The sequence below is a fragment of the Phlebotomus argentipes genome, unplaced genomic scaffold (assembly GCF_947086385.1).
Source record: "Phlebotomus argentipes unplaced genomic scaffold, Phlebotomus argentipes genome assembly contig_5, whole genome shotgun sequence".
Lineage (NCBI taxonomy): Eukaryota > Metazoa > Arthropoda > Insecta > Diptera > Psychodidae > Phlebotomus > Phlebotomus argentipes.
In genome coordinates, this window is record NW_026776165.1 from 5486415 (window position 1) to 5506201 (window position 19787).

At 37.9% G+C, this 19787-nt stretch overlaps 4 protein-coding genes and 1 long non-coding RNA gene across 7 annotated transcripts; 3 read left to right on the forward strand and 2 right to left on the reverse strand.

The window, feature by feature from the left end:
• Positions 1 to 3109: 3109 nt before the first annotated feature.
• LOC132266031 (mpv17-like protein) lies at positions 3110 to 5684 on the forward strand. Of its 3 annotated transcripts, none has more exons than XM_059766857.1 (3): positions 3110 to 3352; positions 4664 to 4792; positions 4859 to 5684. In XM_059766857.1, the coding sequence occupies exons 2-3, from the start codon at positions 4676 to 4678 to the stop codon at positions 5279 to 5281; spliced, it is 540 nt and encodes a 179-aa protein (XP_059622840.1). In that variant the 5' UTR covers positions 3110 to 3352; positions 4664 to 4675; the 3' UTR covers positions 5282 to 5684. The 3 variants fall into 3 exon arrangements, with proteins under 3 accessions (XP_059622840.1, XP_059622841.1, XP_059622842.1); XM_059766858.1 differs by having other exon boundaries at positions 4667 to 4792; XM_059766859.1 differs by having other exon boundaries at positions 3110 to 3287.
• A 49-nt stretch (positions 5685 to 5733) lies between these two features.
• On the forward strand, positions 5734 to 7956 carry LOC132266030 (uncharacterized). Its single transcript, XM_059766855.1, has 2 exons — positions 5734 to 6574; positions 6973 to 7956. Exons 1-2 carry the CDS (start codon positions 5801 to 5803, stop codon positions 7921 to 7923), a joined length of 1725 nt encoding a protein of 574 aa, XP_059622838.1. The 5' UTR covers positions 5734 to 5800; the 3' UTR covers positions 7924 to 7956.
• A 615-nt stretch (positions 7957 to 8571) lies between these two features.
• Positions 8572 to 13004, reverse strand: LOC132266032 (MAPK regulated corepressor interacting protein 2). The gene is made up of 5 exons (XM_059766860.1): positions 12782 to 13004; positions 12502 to 12586; positions 10366 to 10484; positions 9928 to 9987; positions 8572 to 8868 (listed from the first exon to the last, which is right to left on the reverse strand). The coding sequence occupies exons 1-5, from the start codon at positions 12831 to 12833 to the stop codon at positions 8705 to 8707; spliced, it is 480 nt and encodes a 159-aa protein (XP_059622843.1). The 5' UTR covers positions 12834 to 13004; the 3' UTR covers positions 8572 to 8704.
• Positions 13005 to 15474: 2470 nt separating this feature from the next.
• LOC132255719 (uncharacterized) lies at positions 15475 to 16095 on the reverse strand. Its single transcript, XR_009468197.1, has 2 exons — positions 16027 to 16095; positions 15475 to 15971 (listed from the first exon to the last, which is right to left on the reverse strand). It is a non-coding gene; the product is annotated as an uncharacterized LOC132255719 (long non-coding RNA).
• A 1965-nt stretch (positions 16096 to 18060) lies between these two features.
• On the forward strand, positions 18061 to 19779 carry LOC132256320 (uncharacterized). Its single transcript, XM_059752668.1, has 3 exons — positions 18061 to 18297; positions 18886 to 19171; positions 19238 to 19779. Exons 1-3 carry the CDS (start codon positions 18201 to 18203, stop codon positions 19311 to 19313), a joined length of 459 nt encoding a protein of 152 aa, XP_059608651.1. The 5' UTR covers positions 18061 to 18200; the 3' UTR covers positions 19314 to 19779.
• The last annotated feature ends 8 nt before the right edge of the window (positions 19780 to 19787 follow it).

The following is a 19787-nucleotide window of genomic DNA, read 5'->3' on the forward strand; positions in this document are numbered from 1 at the left end:
ACGATGCTTTAGTGGTCCGGAAAAGACATTAAGCGTTAATGCGGATATTTGAAATTTAAACACTGATTTTAAGCGATTAAACATCTTCAACTGCTTGGACAACTTCATCTTTGAGTGTGTGAAAAATGCACTTCCGATCACTTTACAGGTTATTTCTAGACTGAAGAAGTATTTTGTTGCAATATGTTGGCCAACAATAGTCCTTAATAATTTATCTCAAGCCCTAAAGAAATGTGTTTCTGTTCTCATGTACTCAAATACGAACGCCCTGCAAATTATTCTTTGCGCGACTAAATTATGTATTTCTTTTCTACGTAGGAAAATCGCGCAATTTTACCGGTGACTAACGTCAGAAAATGAAGAGAAAGGCGATCGATAGAGTTGGAGAGAGCTGTAATTTTGACTTCTGGTGGGAAAATACTACAAAGCAATTCATCAGCAAAAGGTGTTGATATTCATGATCCTTGAATGCATGCTTTGATTCAACTCCCACACTATATTTAGTAGACTTTAATAATAAATATCACACATATCCATTGTTGCTCAGTAAATGTTCCAGGTGGCAAACACAGAATAACTAGAACATAATAACTCTAATTTTTCACAGGAAAAACATTCCAAGCTCATCATAATCACTAATTTGGGATAAACAGTGATGAATTGACACTTAATTCAACTCTTTATTACAGATTTTCGGTAAATTCTACACAGAAATATCTTTAATAGTGTTTCATTTCCTTGTTGGCATGAAATTTTGAGGCAATTGCAAGGAATTCAAGTTCTTTATGGCTTCTGACTTTGACTGCATCTCGGACATTAGCAACCCCTTGGCAAACACAGAACGAGCGCTTTTCTTCTGTGGAACAAAAAGCGCATTTCCAAGCTCCTGGAGGGCATAGAAAGTTTCCTTGCGGGAACACCACCGAAAAACCAACAAGACAGTTGCAAAATTGAGGAATATAATGTGATTGTCTCGAAGTTCAGGCCTCACAACATCCAAGAGCACATGAATGGCGCACTTTATGCAGATCTCAATTAATACGTGACAGTGTTTCTCTTGGCAGCCTTGGCATAATTAAGCTCTCAAAGTTTGTGAAAAGGTAGTTTTACTGAATATTAAACTCACATTCTTGCCACTCAGCATGGCAATTTCTCAAAGTGCATTTAATTCATTCACTCAAAACTTCCATTCTTGCTCGCTCGCGCGGTGACAGAACGCGCAAAACGGCACCGAGGGAGTAATTGCAGTGATAACTTGACGGGGTGCGGGTGTTTTCTTGCATTTTTCATGACAAGGCGAACCCCATTGAGACACACGAGCTGCGAAATGCATTTTGCATTGAGGTGGCGTGACAAGTGTCGTCAATTTCTGCAAAACTTTGCCACCGAGCATCGCTAAGCTCGCTGAGGTGTTGATTATAGGCTATTTGACATGATAAGTATTGTTTATATGTATTGACGACAGGTTTTCCCAGCATTATATATTAATGCGGTTTTCCCACATTCATTCTTACATCGAGCAAAGAACACTTTGCTGTGATTATGGCAAAGAGTATTTCTTAAACTTCAAGCCAGTTTTTCTAGCTGTTAAAAATTCAACGTGTTTTTCAAATACTTGTAATAATGAGTTAAAAAAGTTGCAGTGTAAATTTTCCTCAAATGTGCTCATTTCCCCACGATATCATTACATATTTGATGCATTTCAATTGAGAACAGTTAATAAATATTCAGTTGAAAATAAATTGGGTGGGAAAAAAATCTCTTAATTTTCCGTCATTTTCAATCATTATTTAATAAAATTCAATCAGAATTTCTACATACTTTTCATGTTTGATCAGCTGATTATGAATTCGAGCTTTTTCTGCGCGAAAAGCTTTATTTTCATGCTAGAAATTTCCTTCTTTCCCAACCAGAATCGCGCCAGGAAGACATAAAATGTGAAAATGCGTGAAAAGAAAGAAGAAAATTAAGTGAAAAATGTTCTATGAATATAGCGTCCCTCACGCTAACTTTGCTGCCCTCTGGCGACCATTTGTAGAGGAAAAAAATCGAATATTGAATAAAATTGTTTGATTTATTGCATAATTTTTGCCAAAAATAGGGATTTTTATTTATCAATTTGCAATTTTACTTGGAAAATAATTATTTTTTGATTATTGTTTATTCAATTTTGATTTTTTCCATACAATACAAAATAAAAAATCATTATATTTAATGAGCAAAGGATTTTTGCCATAAAACCAGTAAAAAATACTGTAAAATCATAGCAAAGAAGTGATATAATTTCATGAATTTATACTATTTCAATGTCAGAGGCAAAATCGAAGGCAAAACACCCAAAATAGTTCTCTTTCCAATACAGAATGACTATATTAAATGCCACTGCATTAGCTGCGTGTTTCAGGAAACTGCTTCCTTCTTGCCTGGCTGGCAAACTTTCCGCCAAAAAGGGTGACTTAAAAAGTACAAATTCACCCTTTCATGCCCTCCGGAAGTGGATGAAAGCCATTGTTGATGCAACGGAACTGGAAACGCCGCGACAAAGACGAACCCATGATGGACTGTCTGCCACTCTCCGCAGCAAATTGATCCATTTCCTCTGTGCGCAACTTTACTCGAACTTTTGGCATTTGTTGCAGTTTTCACATTGCAACATACTTGTTAAATCTCAGTCGCCATTAAAGTTGAAATCATATATTGTTTCAGGAGTGCTAAATAAAAAACAGCGCCGAAAACACGCCATTGAAGTAAGAATAATTTGCTGGTTTAATTCTCCTTTATCGCCCCTCAACTAAGTTCATTGTCGCGCTGTTTTTATCACAATGTTTCTTTCTTGGTGACAAAATTCACATGGAGTCCCTAAATACTTCGCATAGTGCCAGCAGAGCGGGTCGAATGAGAGTTTCTCAATTGAAGTCAATTGCAGCCAATTGGCCGTCAGATGGTCAGCAGTTGGGCGTCATAAACTGCGGGGGGTTTTCAATGAGCCAGGAAAATGATGTAGAGAATGATTGATAACACTCTTCTTCATCTGCCAGATAAGATATGCCAACAAATTCCGGACATTTTACGCGAATTACGCGAGATGCTGACTGTGAAGATAAGATTTTTGTGGACTCAGAGCAGATCGTGTGGGTCAATATCAAGGGGTTTTTTTGCCAAAGTGAGACTGTGATAAGCCCCTGGCAGACTCTATCGAATGTCGACGATATTGTGTGACTCTTCGGCTGAGCATCAGACCACATTTCAGTGCTTCCAGTTGATCATCAAATCGCGACGCGAATTGCGTGAGTGTCTCAAAAAAAATAGTACAAAATAACCTGCTTTGGAAGCGATGTAAATGGCGTAAAAGGTTAATTATCAGCTAATTCCGGCATTAATTCCATTCAATTCCCTCCGCACAATCATCAAAAGACTCTCTCTCTCTCTCTCCCCATAATCTGACTTTCCATCTGCGCGCAAGGGTGTGAGAAAGTGCCGAAAGTTGCCTCATTAATTGTGTGAGTTTCGAATATTTCACCCTGTCCGCTCAACAATAAATAATGACGCACCTTCAGCCCCTCTCTCCACCCACCCACCCCAAATTAGAGTCATCACAGCGGAGATGAAGCCGTTTAATTGGGGTTGTAATTATTAATTCATCAATTACATCTCTTCGCAGAAATTTATTATTAATCATTTGCCTGCGTAATTTTTCATTCAAACCTCCCAAAGAATTTCAGTGGGTAAAAGGTAGAGAGAATTAGCGATTATTTCTTAACTTTGCCATTGAGATACAAAACACTTCAAGGGGTTGATCAATTGACAGAGAAGTGCAAAATGCATAGAATTATGAAGGATTTTCCAATACTGAATTGCGAGTAAACTATTTGTCAAGGGGGAGATAATACAATCCGAAGCGGTGTACAACTCAGTGGAAGTGATCAAAACTCACAATATTCCTTTCCTTAACGCTTCTTTCATTGTCAAATTATCCCGATTCTTTGAATTTCCTCTGATTTTTCCGTAGAAACAATTTCTTTTCTAGGTTATGTAACGAATAAAGGACAGATTTAGTGAATAATTCGCATTCTAGCACATCAATTCTTATTGTTAAGTCGACAAGATTGCTAAGAAATGCTTCAAAATATGATAAAATCAAACATAACCTCAAAAATATTTCTTTAAAACACTTCCTGGACAATTTTTTACTGTGATTCAGTGATTCAAAATTCATTGGTAAATCATAAGAGATGAATTTGTGATCTAGAATCCTTTCAAACAGAGTTTATAAAGATCTTTTCGTGATATTTTTGAGGTTATGGTCGGAAAAGACACCCGAAAATTAAGAGATTTATCAGGAATTTGACGATTGAATGTGAAAAAATTCATTAATTAGAAATGCTTGGTGTGTTAAGACATATTATCTTCCCTTAGTGATTTGGCTAATTGCTGCATTTCCCCAACTCGTCCGCTGATGAACCCCTTGACACAGATCTTGCTAGACATTTTCATTGATTTCTTCACGCTTCTTTCCGCCCGTGGCGGCTGAATGTGCCTCCAGTGCGAGCGAAACTCCTGAATTGGTCAAACGTGGGGAATTTGAGGCTCTCCTGAAGCACTTTCTGACGTTGTGCCAATTCACAATGCGGATATTCATTGCGGATTCTTGTGTGCATTTCAGTAGAACAGCGCGATGGCCTTCTTGAGGACGTTCTTCCGGCAGAAGCCGTTTGTGGCCAACTCACTCATCTACGGCTCACTGTACGTCGGCGCTGAGTTCTCTCAGCAATGGATCACGCGGAAGGTGTTCGTGAGTATCCTGGAAATCCGTCATTAGACTCTGTCTTCCTCCATCGCGCGCTGTTCTCCGTTGCAGACGAAGCCTCCGGAGCCTCTGGACATGGCGGCGCTGGGCAGATACACCGTCATGGGCACCGCCATCTACTCCCCAATCCTGTATGCGTGGTACAAGTGGCTGGACAGGAAGTACGTCGGCACCACACTGAAGATTCTCGTGCCGAAGCTCGCGCTGGACCAATTTCTGCTCACGCCGTGCCTGCTGGTCATCTTCTTCACCGCCATGTCGACGATGGAGGGCGCCGAGGACAAGCTGCAGGAGTGCCGCGAGAAGATTCTGCCCACCTTCGTGCGCTCCTGCCTCTTCTGGCTGCCCGTGCAGTCGCTCAACTTCGTCTTCATCCCACCGGCCTTCCGGGTCACCTTCATGGGCGTCGCCGCCTTCGCCTGGGTCAACATCCTGTGCTGGATAAAGCGTCAGCAACCAAAGACACAAGCCTAAGTGCCTTCTTCCCAACTCTATGCCGTCAAGCGTCCTGAATTGAGGACTTCAGGAGACACAGAAGAGCTTTGAAAATGCCAAAAATGCACCGTTGTTAACAATTTTGAGCACTTTTACAAATTGCTTAGGAATTTAAAATTATATTTGTGAGCCAATAAAGACACATTCAATGATGTTACTTTAATGAAATCAATATTTTAACACTAGACTAGAGAAAATGAGTCAATTTGTGCCTAAAAAACTCTAAGAGTTTCACTCAAAATCCATTAATCACCTTAAGAAATCTTATTTTTATGTATATTTTCCCCTAAAGGAAGAAACAAATTTATGAATTGACGAAGAAGTCTAGTGTTAAGACATTTATATAACGAATATTATTACGTCTAAGAGGGCAGAATGTATGGAAAAATCACACAAAAGAAGTTATAAGTCTTCTCTTTGGTGAGTATAAAAGTCAATTTCAATGCTTTTGCCATTCTCAGTCTGGCGGAATTTTAAGCACAGCATTTCAGCTGAGAAATGAGTTGGTTTGAAAAGGTGGAAAGTACATTTGAGAACAGGAGCAATTGGATTAAATTTGCCAATGAGAGTCTCAATCAGGGCCTCAGCAAATTCAAGGACTTCAAGGCATCCAACGCGACAATCTTCTCACCATCGCAAGTTGGCATTTTGACTGGAATTGTCATTGCAATCTTCGTGAATTGGAAGGCAAACAAGCAGAATTTCAAGCGATTCGATGCATCTTCCTTAGCCAGAAGACTTACTTGTGCAGCTATTCTTCCGATCTTCCTTGCCATCCTGGCAATCTTGGCTCTCTATCGGCAATTTGTGTGCATTTTGCTGCGTGTGAAGTTTGGCAGACAATTCATAAGCATTCTTGATGCAAGTGACGCTGTTTGGAGTGTTGAACATCACAATTGGCGAAGCATCATTAATATTGTGGCATTATTAGAAGCACCGGAGCTTGATGAGTCAAGTCCAGAAGCCAAAACCGATACGATTTTGACACTACTTAGAAATAAGTTTGGAAAATTGGAGTTCACACATCAGAAGCTCTTCTACAGCTTGAACAGACAATTTGGCTACAGTTTCTGGCTAAAGAATCCTATTGAGATTAAGGACTATATTAAGATTGTCGACATTCCTTCATCTTCAGACTGTCTAACATCCGAAGAACTGCAATCTTGGGTCGGAAATGTTTCCAATAACGCCTTGCCTGACAATCATTGCAAGCTTTGGGAAATTTTAGTCAGTCAAAAGTCTGTTGTAGACAATGAAACTACGAAATTTCCGGTAAGAATTTACAGGTTTTAGCAAGGGGGAGATAATACCGTCAGAAGTGGTGTACAGATCAGCAAAAGTAACTGACAAATCATCCAGATTCTTTAGATTGTCTTCGATTTTCACGTAAAATCAAACTTTTTAAGCATTTTTGTCTCTAAATCAGCAGTTTTGAGTTCAATTTGTGATCTCGAATGCTTCAAATGGAGTTTTTGAAGATTTCTGAAGATTTATTTTGAGGTTATGGTCGGAAAAGATGCCCAAAATGCGTTTTTCAGTTGACTTAAGAAATTCAATAAAATGTAAGCTCTTGAAGTGTCAGGCAAATTCGGAAGTGTACAGATTTAGGGAATATTATCTCCCCCTTGGGTTTTAGCTTTGAGAAACTCAACTGTTGTTTTTTTTGCCAGATTCTTTGCCGAGTTCATCATTCTCTGGGCGATGGAGTCGCTTTGCTGCGGTTCTTCTTAGAAACCATTACAGATCAAGAGTCTAGCAAAGCTCTAAACAACGCTCCGGAGGAGAATAATCTTAAGTCTGGGAAGAAGATAATTTCTGATCTTGTAAAGTGGGTGAAACTGATCAGTTTCCTGCCATTCTACATATCTGATCAGCTGTCTTCAAGGCCAGACAGCAACTGTCTTCATGGCTCAACTTTGACTGGTCAAAAGACGATTTCCTGGCTTCACGAACCCACAAATTCCAACCTCTTAAGAAACCTACGAAGAGTGAAGAGGACAATTCCTAATTCTAGATTTTCCGACTTGATTCTAACGAGTATTTCTTCAAGTCTTCATCAATACTTTGAGCAATCTGGAAAACCTATTCCGAAGTCAATTCAAATCATCGTTCCAGCTAGAATTGAAGCAATAGAAAAGAATCTCAAATTGCAGAATAAATTCTCCGTGGCTCTGCAGAAACTTCCGATTTTGCCACCACTTGACCGAGATTCAGACATCAGTGAGCTGGCATTGAAGGTATCAAGAGTTCGGAAACAAACTAATCTAGTTCGATTGAAGTCAGATTATTTGCTCAATTATGCAATTATGACGGTTTTTGGTCACTTCTTTCCACACTGGATCTTAACTGGCATTCTGGACAGCAAATTGGCCACAATTGTCTTCAGCAATCTTCCCGGACCGACAGAAGAAGCCTTCTTGGGGAACTTCAGGATAACAAGCATGAGTTTTGCCGTTCCGCATCGTGATTTGACGGGAATTGGCGTGACTCTGCTCACGTATGCTGGCAAATTGCAGATTTCTCTGTCAGCTGACGCTGCTCTTCTGCCAACACTCAATCAAGCTCGTGAAATTCTGCAAAATATCTCCAATGCAATCAAACACTGTGCCGAAGTGTCTTGAGTGTCAAAAGCAAAACAGCTTCAGGATCAAGAGCTTTACGACTATAATTTTATTATCAAAGTTTTTTCTTCATCATCTTCAATTTTTTTTCCATGATACTTGCGTTCATTTTCACTACTATTTTCTACAATAATTTCTAATGACTTCTTACGTCCATTCCACTCTTCTTCTCCAACTAAGATAATTCTTAATGCATTGACCTCAGCTATACAAATTGTTTCGCGTGGTGGAGAACAAATATTGCATTGACTTCTGTTTTTTTTTTTCTTCTAATGATATCAAACAGCATTGCAGGGACATTCGCTGATAAATTGCTATCATTGTTCTAACCTTAAAATATATCTTTTGCAAGTCTTTCTTTTCTTGTCTTGACAAAAAGTGGGGAAATAAAGAGATATTCAGCATAATTATTTTGGCATAAAAGCATCATTCAACCGTTCAATATTCTCTCATGCAGATCTCTATTTCTTATCTTTTTTTGGTACATTTTTTGGACAACAATGACAAAAAACACAATCAGTTCATCTCTATTTTTTTTCACACTCATTCGCATATTTCGCGGCCTGCATGAGAATCATCTTAATTACTGACAGGATTTTCTTGTTCTTTTCTTTTAGAGGACAAAAAACAGCGGAAGAATGTATAATTTTCCTTTTTCTCATCTCCTCTACACCGAAATAATAAATCTGTCTTGTCTCAAAATATCACTAAACTTAAGACTTGAAGTAGATTTCACGCTTCCTCGTGCTGCGCCAGCCACTCACTCACGCACGCACACACTTCACAGACTCTTGGTGATGTTGTAGTACAATCTGCGGCCCCACCACGATTCCAGATCGAACGGCTTGAAGTCCCTTAAAACAGGGCTCGGCGCATCTGTGTAGTATATCGACGGCGATGCCGTCGCCGGCGTCGAGGAGGCCGAAGAGGACGACGGCGATGAGGCTGCAAGAGAGACACAAGCGGCCAATTAGTGAGGTCGTTAGAGGGATTTTCCTGAGACGCTCTCAAGAATATCTTCTCTATAAATAGGAAAACAATCAATACGAAAAAATACACTCGCCGAAGGAGCTCTAATATTTATTTCACAAATATCTCCCCACTTGTAGTGACATTAGGATAGGGGAAAGCGGGGCATTTCATCTGATTTCAACTGCTATGTAGGAAATTTTAGAGGATATTTAGATTGGTTTTATTCTCATTGAGCGAATTTTTACTTAATTTTCAAGCTAAAAAGGATTCAAATCAATAAATCAATCTTAAATCGACTTTATTTTATAACGATAAACACTAAATTTGAGTGTTATTTAGCAGAAAATCACTTCGTTGCAAATTGTAAATGTTTTTCGTACAAAGAAATACTTCAAACTATGTCAAAAACAGTATTTAATCAGGAACAAATCTAAAGTATCAATTCATGATGATTTTTACACAATTTTATCACATTCAATGTATTAAATTTTACAATATTCAGCAAACACTGCAATTATATTGAGATTTGAGAAGAGTTTGATAAGATCAGTAAACAAATTAAGAAATTCTTTCGTCTCAACATTTCAAGAAATCTGATCCTTTTTCTCGTAATTTTATCAACACAAAAGAAACACAGCGCAAAGAATGCTTCAAAATCAAGTGTGAAATCAATACTTTGTATCAAAATGTAATCAATTTATGGTGATATTTTGTCTTGAGCTTCAATAAAAGATCATTTAGGCTTAAAATTCCAATAAAACATTCACATTTTTCTAATTTGTCAAATACAAACTTTTCTTCTTCACTAAATACTCATTGAATTTCCAGATTTTCTGTCTAATAACTTGCAGAAAATAACAAAAATGCTCTTGAACAATGAATTGGCTTCACATAAATATGTTAATCTATTCAAAATAATACCTAAACTGACGATAAGAATGTCACGCAATGCAGTAAAACTTCATATTCTAACACTTAAAGATCGAAACGTGCCATAAAATTGACCACAAGAATGGGAAAATCAACACTTACTCGTGCTTTCCGGTGACGATGGCGGATCATATGGATTCTGTGCAATCACCATATTCCACGCTAGCGAAGACGAGTGAAAGAAAACAGCGAATTAGTATAAAAATAACACCCAAAAATACGTTAAATGAATGAAGTGTGATCAATAAAATGCCTGCCAATTTCGTGCAGAAACCCAAAAATAAACCACAAAAGTGATCTTTTGTGATGAATATTTGAAGAAGACAATAAAATCACAGAATCAAAAGTGTTTTTCATCGTCAATCTTCTAAAATAACTCCTTCTCTCTCCGTCTCAACTCGGAATCTCGTGACAAATTTCAGCTGATTTTTCTGTGCTTTCGCAATCACACGTGCTGAAAATGCCTTCAACACTATATTTTAATTGAATTGCCAGAAAAAACCATGAACTTCACCGTGAAAAAATAACAGCTAAACTCACTCTCATGAATGTATTTGACGATTTCCTCGTGCTGCGGACTCAGCGTCTCCTCAATTTGGTGGCCATTCTTCGTGTGATTGGAGAACTTCTTTGTCGCCTGAAAGACTGGCTTCGGCAAGCTGAAGAAGACATTGAGAGGATCATCGTTATCACAAGTGCTTCGCCAGGTCAAAAGTCAACCATCAATCTTAGCAAATCAAAGGAAATCACAACTTTTGCCAATCCATCTTTTCAATCAATCTTTTTTCTTCTCAGCATCGCAATATAAACAAATGCATTTTGAATGAAATTCCATGAATAAAGTGTAAACATGTTTCGCAATAATCTAATCTATATTTATGTTATGCCAAACATTTTGCATAAACGAGAGAAAAAACATCTTTCTAACACAATTTGTAAGTCAAAAAAAAAACCACGCTATGCATCGAATCTGACGCTCAAGAGCTCTTAATATTCAGTTTCACTTCAAGTCCAAGAATTGCTCAACTGAGAATTACATTTTAGGCTTAAAAAAAAAGAGTTCTCAACACTTCAAAAGCGTGAAATTTTACGTTAAAATTGTGAAAATTGCTGATTCGAACAAGAATTTAATGATTTTTACAACCCAAGAAATCATTCGCATGAGATCCGCCATTTTGCCTTTCTTGAATCATGCAATGTTTCGGCGCATTTTCGCACGAGCGCGCTGCCGTCGGTACCGCCTAAAATATCGGCTGAATCTTCGATATATCGAGGGATTATTCGCGTCTTTTGGATCATCAGCAAGTCTGTAATTGCTTTTAGAAAGAGTTGTAGACGAAGATTGAGGGAAAAATGCCGATTTAAAGCGATAAAGCAAAGGGAAATACTCGAAAAAGGAAATAAAAGTGGATAAAATGTGAAAAAAAACGCAACTGAAGGAGAATCGAACCCGTGACATTAGTTTTAATTCGTAATGGAGGGAATATTCTGTAATTTTTTGAAGAATATTCAGGAATGGATGGAATGGAAATCACTTTTCTCCAACTTGAGCAACCCTCGAATTTCACCTTCATTTTTCAGCACTTTCTCAAAAGATTCTTCACTCCTAAGAAAACAACACAAATTTCAACAAAAGTGTTGGCAAAAATACACACTTTACGCCCAAGTAAATTTAGCAGAAATCGCAAGAAGAGGTGAACGAAAGTCTCTCTGGGCAGATTTCATTGACTTGAGAGTGAAATTGTCGTGATTAATCTGTTTATTCCTCAATTGCGACCGCCAATTGACAATCATTTCTGCGTCTCTTGCGCCTGGACAAGCCTCCGTGAGCGCAACGGCGCGAGTGTGTGTTTATTTTTATCATTCGTCACGAGATAAAGACGCGACAATGACTAAAGACATGGTGTGCGTGTTATTTTTGTGCCCAGGAGAGTCGCGCTTTGCGCGCTCTTCGCGCTCTTCTGCGCCGTGGTCGCGATATGACGATCAAAACGGCGATAATTGATTGATTATCAGTCCGGTCAAAGGCCTGATGACCACGAAAAAGAGCGCCTCACAGCTTGCCCTTCGCGAAACACCCTGTTTTTCCGTGTTTCTCCAGCTGGCTCCATCTTCGTGATCACACAAAAGTTTCAAATACACGCAAAAATATGGGTATAATTTTAAATAAATTGTCAACTTGTGTTGAGGAAAAAATTCCCATAAAAGATATTTTAATAGCTGAACACACAAAAAAAGCTTCTTATCTCGCAATTATACTTGTTTGTGAATGAAACCACCACGAAAATCTAGGGATTATTCAGCATAAAATTAGATTTTCTCTGGCAAAACCGTTACTTTTCATCCCTTCATTCAAGTGGATGGTTTACCAGGTCCTGCCGCACGGCGGCAGCACAGAGCGCAATCAGCCCAAAAATTGAGAGAATTCCAATAGGGAAACTCCCACACAGGAAAAAGGCACTTTTGAGGCACACATTGCGACTCAATTGAATGGAAAGTGCCGAAATGTGATTTTGTAAGACATCACAGACATCAACTTAACCAGTTACTGCGGCGAGAGCGGAAAAATTCCACGGTATTATGAAATAGAGAGACAATCCTAACCTCACTCTGCAGTGCATTCTTGGAAGCAGACAAAGTCTCAAAAAGCTTCCGGGAAGGAAAGTTTCCACTCACCTGATGATCTCTGCACTATCGTGATCAGCATGTTTCCTGTAAATGTCCCGGTGTGTCTCAAACTTCTCATAATTCTGCGGAATACCTGCATTTTCGGGGGTGAAAGAGGAGGAGAAATCAGTCTTCTTTGACGACTGAGAGTCAATGGAAAACACTCTCCCGGCACTGTGGGCACACAGTGAATTCCCCGCAGGCCCAGCAAATTGCCTCAATTGGCACACAATTATGTAATGGTCAGGAGATGGAAGTCGTGCAGTGCTTCCTGAGACAGGAAACTCACCTCTTCGCGTCTTCGCCACGAGCTTGCTGGGCCCCTTCGACACTGTATACATGGCCTGACGCGCTTCTCGAGCCTGCCAGAGATGCTGAGGAGTCCCGTGAACGCACTCTTCACAGCAGAACAAACACAAAATCGCTGCACAAGAGAAAACAATGTGAATAGGGAACTTTTCTCACTCTCCTTCTCACTCTCTCTCACTCTCACGTGCCATAAAGAGCGCGCGATGTTGAAGCTAGAAAAGTATTGCCAGAGATGAGAAGTGACGTGAGCGCCTTCTTGCGGGATTACTTTACACCTTGCTTTGAATGATTTTAAGCGGCAGTTGAAGAAATTTCTGCTTTTCTTTCCCGAAATAAATTAATTAACGTCAAAATGTTAATAAAATCATGCTCAATTACTTACCAAAGCGCACAAAAACGTCTAATTATGTTTAATGAATATTGAATAAGTGTAAAAAGAGCTCAAATTTGTTTCAAATCATAGTTTTATTAACAGATTCTTCAGATGTCTTATAAATTATTATATAAGTATCATAATCTTCATTTCACAGAAAATTTTACAGAAATTCAATGATTATAATGCGCACAACAATTTATCAAATAAATTTGCTGAATATCGCAACAAATTAGAAAAATGCATCCTAATAAGGATGCATAATTAAAGAAAAATCAAGTTAAACTCAGTTTAGATCGCCAGATCTGTTAGGGGTTTCCAAGAAAACCCGCACAGTGTTTGAAAAATGGTGAGTCATAATCGACTTCCGCAAATTAAACAAAAAATTCTTGCATTCAAATTAAGTCCCAAAATAACCACCATTAACGCAAAATCGCGTGTTAAAATAAAGGTAAATTTTGACTGAAACAGTCATTAGTTAGCTGTTGTATTAAATTACCAGAAAGTGACTGATTCCTATCTTCAAAAATTGAGAATAGAAATTGATTATCGGAAACTAAATAGAACCACATCCGATATAATATCATTACATGATATTAACCGAAACGGTCCATTAAAGATTACCACACTGGAGAATTCTCATCGAGGAATCAGCCATTCACGAAATTTAAACACAATCAGCAAAATAAGTAAAATATGTGAAAGGTCACCAACCATTGAAAAAATATAGAAATAAGAGATTATGAGTTTTCAGAACTCACAACATGAACAGGAAAGACTTGTTCTTCTGCAAATAGCAGCATATGATTCTAATCAGGTAACAGACTAACTTTTCCCATTTTCTTGTTCTACTCCCGAATCGAAAATTAAAATACTGATTCGATTACCAAACGCACAACAAGAGAACAACAGCAGAGAAACGCAATCATGGCAGATAAATTTCCTGGCTAGAATATCATCAATCAGACTTTCAGATGATTTTTCTTGGTTACCCAGCCATTAAGAAAGCACTGATAAATGCTAAAAGAACATTAAAGTGCTACATTGATTCATGTTATCAATAAAATAACGTCTCAAATTAAAGGAATACTTCAAACCCCAAACATAAAACACCGTCACAGCAGCTCGAAAAGAAAGCTTGAAGGTAAAAGTCACCGACTATTAAAGAAAACACTTTCAGATTCAGAAAAATCCGAAGAAAACTAAAAGAAGCTGAAGTATAAAAACAACAAAAAATCTTTTCAATCCAAAATCTCACAGCATGCCTTATGAAATTACTAAAGGCTTTCTTACTTACTTAAATATCAAAAGACAAGAATCCGTCTTGGATTACCGAAAATTAAACAAAGAGATTAATAAAGAATATCTCTAATAAAAAGTATCTGTAAGGATATTGACTATTTCAGGCATCAGTTACTGATAAATTATCGCCCCACGAATCGTGGAAAAAGTGAGAAAAGATTGTTCACTGAGTATGTAATTAAGAAAATCTCATTATCATGTCAGATAATTATGAAAAGAGTGACTAAAATTTATGATAGATAAGATGCAAATTCAAAACCGAAACTTCTTACCAATGCAGAGGAAACTCAACCCATAAAACCCTTAAAACAGTTCACACGTAATGATAACAGATGCAACAAATCCCACCAGTAAGACGGATTAAAGAAAGGCATGATCCTTCTCATAAAATTGCACATTGACGCAACGTAAGTTTCTGAATCAGAAATTAATGTTAAGAATTTCGCGTGAAAAAGACACTCAACATGGAGAGAAAGAGTTTCAAGAAACTCAAAACTTTATCTAAATTCATCAAAAAAAGAATAAATAGAGCTGAAGACATCTGACAGGAAATCAACGAGCAATTATCATAGTAAAAAAAGAGGGAAGAGAAAAAGAAATTGATTTGCTCAGTTGGAGAAAATCATTCAAAGATAAGGAGTATTTTTTAATATATGTAAAAATGGATATGAACTATCGATAATTCACATCCACTGATACCATTTTTGGCTTTAAAAAAAAGTTAAAAGACTCTGAAGCAGAGATTAAAGGATTTCTAATAGAAATAAATCACAAAAAATTAGCATAAATACGAAGTCTGAACACCGAAATGCGACACAAAACATACAAAACCGCATTAAGTCAGACTTAAAACAGAAAATAAACTTGCCTTACGTGCAAGAAATAATTCAATCATCAGGAAACTCACCAAAAAGCAAAATATCGCTTCAATAACCCAACAAAAAAATACCTTTGATGTAAATAATGTGAATGTTCAAACATATTTTTTATCCTATTTCATAAATCCCAAGAAAGGATTTCACAAGATTTCGAAATCCGTGTAAATGCTCTGAAGAATGCGCGTTTTGCAAATTCAATTCAAGAATTACAGAAAGAATTGAACCAGCAAAAATTACCGAATTGCTGAAATTAAGATCATCCGATCTATTATAGATTGCTAAAGAATTTATGGAGAATTTTGATTGAGCAATCAAAGAATAAAAAATTCAGAGGCAAAATTGCCATCAAATGAAATCAGAAAACTGATGAATTCGCCACAAAAGACAGAATTTAGTACAATTAAAATAAATAAAAATTGCAAATAATTTGTCACTATATAAATCGTTGTGCGCAAAACTAGACGACAATACAATGAAGACAACAATTCATGTAAAGATTACATATTCAATAATATAATAATATCACTAACTTCTCAAGATGCGAAGTGAAGTCTTATGATTGTGAGCAAAACGAAGACGAAGAGCAGCACAAATCCCATGAAAATCCTTGTAAAAGTCTGTAAATACAAAATTCATTGCAATCGTTGAAGGGAAAAGTGATGGAAAACTTACAAGAAATGCCGCCAAGAAGAACATTCAAATGTCTCAGTCGCTGAATCAGCACGAGAGTTCGCAGAATCTGCAACAAAATTGCATTTGAAAGTGAAACTGCTTCGACAAAATTGATATAGATTTGTAAACAAAGATCGTATTTCAAGAAATACGATCAATTTTATCAGCATGAAAGAAAATTTTCCAGAATCAAGTATAAGAAATCAATAATTTATTTGTTTGTTTGTGAGTGGGAATTTTATCGAGAATTTCACTTCAAGTGTAAATAATTTATGAAATATTTAGAGAAAATTTAAATTTGCTTTTTTGCTTTGAAAATTAGTTTTTTGACGGTCAATTTTAAGTATTTTTCATCTAAAATTGTGTTTAAAAAAGGAAATTTCAAGCAATTTATATTGATAATTTCAACACGGCAAAAATCAATGCACTTTTTAGCTTTATAAGAACATCACTTAAGCTTGGAATTTAAGTATTTTTATGATTGGAAATAAAATCACTATAATTTTTTATTTAATTTAAAACACTTCTTAGAATTCAATCAAAATTTCATCTTACCTTCTTTGATCATTTATGATGATTTGCAGATGAATGAGTAAAATTTGTGAAAATCATCAAGATTATCACAGAGAGTTTCATCGTTCTGATAATTAATCTATAAAAAGAGCAGAGAAAAGCATTGAATTTATTGTTAATTTCGACATTTTCGCACTAATTTCTCAAGAATGATTGTGAAAAATGTGTATTTATTGCTCTTTTTGATTGAAATTGAAACTCACTTAAAAATTTCACATATTCAAACACTTAAGAAATTACAAGTGAATTCTAAACTTTCATTCACTGTTGAAGATGGAGAAAAATACATCTTGACACTTTCACAGATTCTGCACTTCTGATGCTGATCGCAATCTTGAGAGCGCGCGAAGTTCCTCAAGTCCAAGCTACGATTTCACAATAACTGCTGACGAAGAGTTGCTTGTGAGTTTAAGCGGCGGCACTGAGAGAATCTCTTTTTTTTTCAAGTTTCCGAGAAGCGAATAAACAAGGGGAAAAAATGAGAAATTATCTCTTCTTTTAAGTAATAAAGCTACGCTTTTGTGCAATGTTGAGCACAACATGTTTGGCGATAGGAAATTTCACTCATTTTTCATCACATTTCGTATACAAAATTATCATTATCAACTCTTTTTCCCCGCCAAAAAGAAGTCATCTGACTGAAATAACTTAAAAAAGATATTCATCTAGGTAAAAATGACATTTTTGAGGTTATGTTTCACCTTAAAGTTGTTTGTTACTTCCAAGATTCAACCAATGCTCAATTTTGCTAAGAAAAAGAGAAATATTCAGGGTTTAAATACAAATTTGATTATTTTGAGGGTTATTTAACCACCAGAATCATTTTTAACATTCTTAATCAATCACATAACCTAAAAAATAGCCATAAAATTGATTTTCCCAACCAAACTAATTTAGAAAATGTCTCAATTTATTGAAAAAGAAGCTTTTGCAGTACAAATATTCAAAATATTTTATCACTTTGAATTCCCAACACTTCCGTGAAGATTCTCAGGCAAGAAGAAATCTTTCTTATCCACTTGACGTTGCTATTTAATGCACAACAGCAAATATTTGGCGAGAATGCTGAAGAGGACAGTGATTAGAGAAGAAAATTTTCTATCACGCCACCAAGAAATGTCTCTATTTATCCGCTCTTCCGAATTTCTCTGCGCCCAATTCCGCTCAACATGGGCTTGTGGGGCTTGGAAGTGCTGATTGAGCTAGTTTGCAAGTCTATTTTTAGCCCCTGGACGCCGTCCATGGCGCGGCCGGGAGCGGAGATTTGGCCAGAATGTGGAGGAGAGCCAATTGCCATTGTCTGGACTGACGGAATTCAACTAACCTTGTGCCAATGGCGAAGCGCAAAAAAGCCACCCGAAAGCCTCTATCGTCCCACCCGGCTTCGCTTCACATCCCAACCGATAACCCGGGGTGAAATCTTGATAGGCGAGCCTATAAAGCTGGCCTCAATCTCGGCTCACGCTTCCAATTGCTGCCCAGTTCTCTCGATGATCGCGCTCTCGGACAAAAAGTGAAAAGACTGTGACTCTACCTGACTTACCGTGTGATCGTGCTGTGATCTAAGACACCCCCTCTCACCACCCCCTGTGCCGCCTTGAATGTGTTTCGCTGCCCGCTCCAGTGACAATCCCGCGATTCGCGCCACAAAGTCTGCCCAGGAGTCGCTCGCCGTTTTCCTCTTCGACATTTGCCAAGGCGAGTCTCTCGGGGGAAATTTCCACTCCGCGCCGATAAGGAAGACTCTCTGTGCCGAAAAGGCGCGCCTTTGCTGCTCTCAATTCGACTGATTTGGGAAGGAGATAAGCGCCAGAGGCATTTCAGTGAACAGCCAAAGAGATTAATTAATTCTTCTAGAAATTCTTCCAAAATTGTTTCTCAATAAGTGTGAAATTTTGCACAAATCTCTCACTTAAGAAAAAGTGTCAAATTGGTCAAATTGCATTGAGAAGATTTCCGGAAATCCATGTAAAATTGAGTGTTTTTCTTCAGCTTCGGAATTGGATAAAAAAAAACAGAGCAAAACTCTTTAACAGATATCTTTGAGTGGAAAAATCACAAAATAAACATTCAATTTCTGGGAAAAAGATAAGAATTTATTTATATTTTGAATGGAAATTTTCTCCCAATGGGAAAATTTAATTTTTCTCCTCCATCTTATCAGCAAATTGCATCTTGACCCACTTTTTTTTGCCATGCAACAAAGCGCCAGAGATTGTGAAATACCCTTTAAAAGGGGAATCGCGAGTGGAAAATCACTTCTTATTGACTCTCTCTTCTCCACAGATTGTTTAACGATGCCTTCGCTGCCTCAAGGGGCTTTCGCCGCCTGCAAGGTTGGCCAGAAGATGAACAGCGAGAAGGAATCTGCGGTGATGAGGCGTTCTGCGCTGTTCGGCCAGGACAAGCAGCACTACAGCAACAACAAGAAGCTGATGGAATACACGCCAGCCAAGTACAATGGCAAGATGATGATGAGTATTTGGGGATTGTACAATAAGTACTCGCCGCACAACATCAAGAATGTCTCCGACGCTGATGAGGCGTGGAAAGTGGCTCCTGAGCAGGGAAAGTGAGTTGTTTTTCCTCCTAAGATCCTTCCTTGATCTCTAATTGTCTCTCTCTCTTCCGGGCACAGATACTTCACTGCTCAGAATGTGAATGACACCCGGAGCTCCTTCTGGGACGCCACTGCCACTTTTCCACGCCATTGAGGAGGAAAATCCGGCATAGTTGTTCTCCTGATGTAGAATTTTCAGTGAGAAATAAATATATCATGCCAGAACCGTTGCCGTTTTACTGCCAAATGACGCAATTAACTGCCGCCTGTATCACTTGTCTTGGCTTGTTTACGCCCCAACATCCTCTTATCACCACCAAGGCGAGCATTGATTCTGGATTTTTGTAGAAAAATCTCACTTTTCAATTAATTCACTACATTGACGGTTACTTTTCTTCACTGGCCATTCAAAAATTCAAGCACGATTGGAATTCCCGCATGGCGGCGCTGGGTGCCATTGTTGCCAGATTGAAGAAGTGCAGAAAAAGCTCAATTCAGTGAAAGTTTATTCAGTGGTTTTCTCGTGATAAAATGCCCTTTTGCCGGAAAGGAGCAATTAGCGGAGTGCAGTGAGGTCGTCCGCAGGATGCCTTCCTAGTGGGGCGACGAAGGGAGTCAAGGTGAGTGC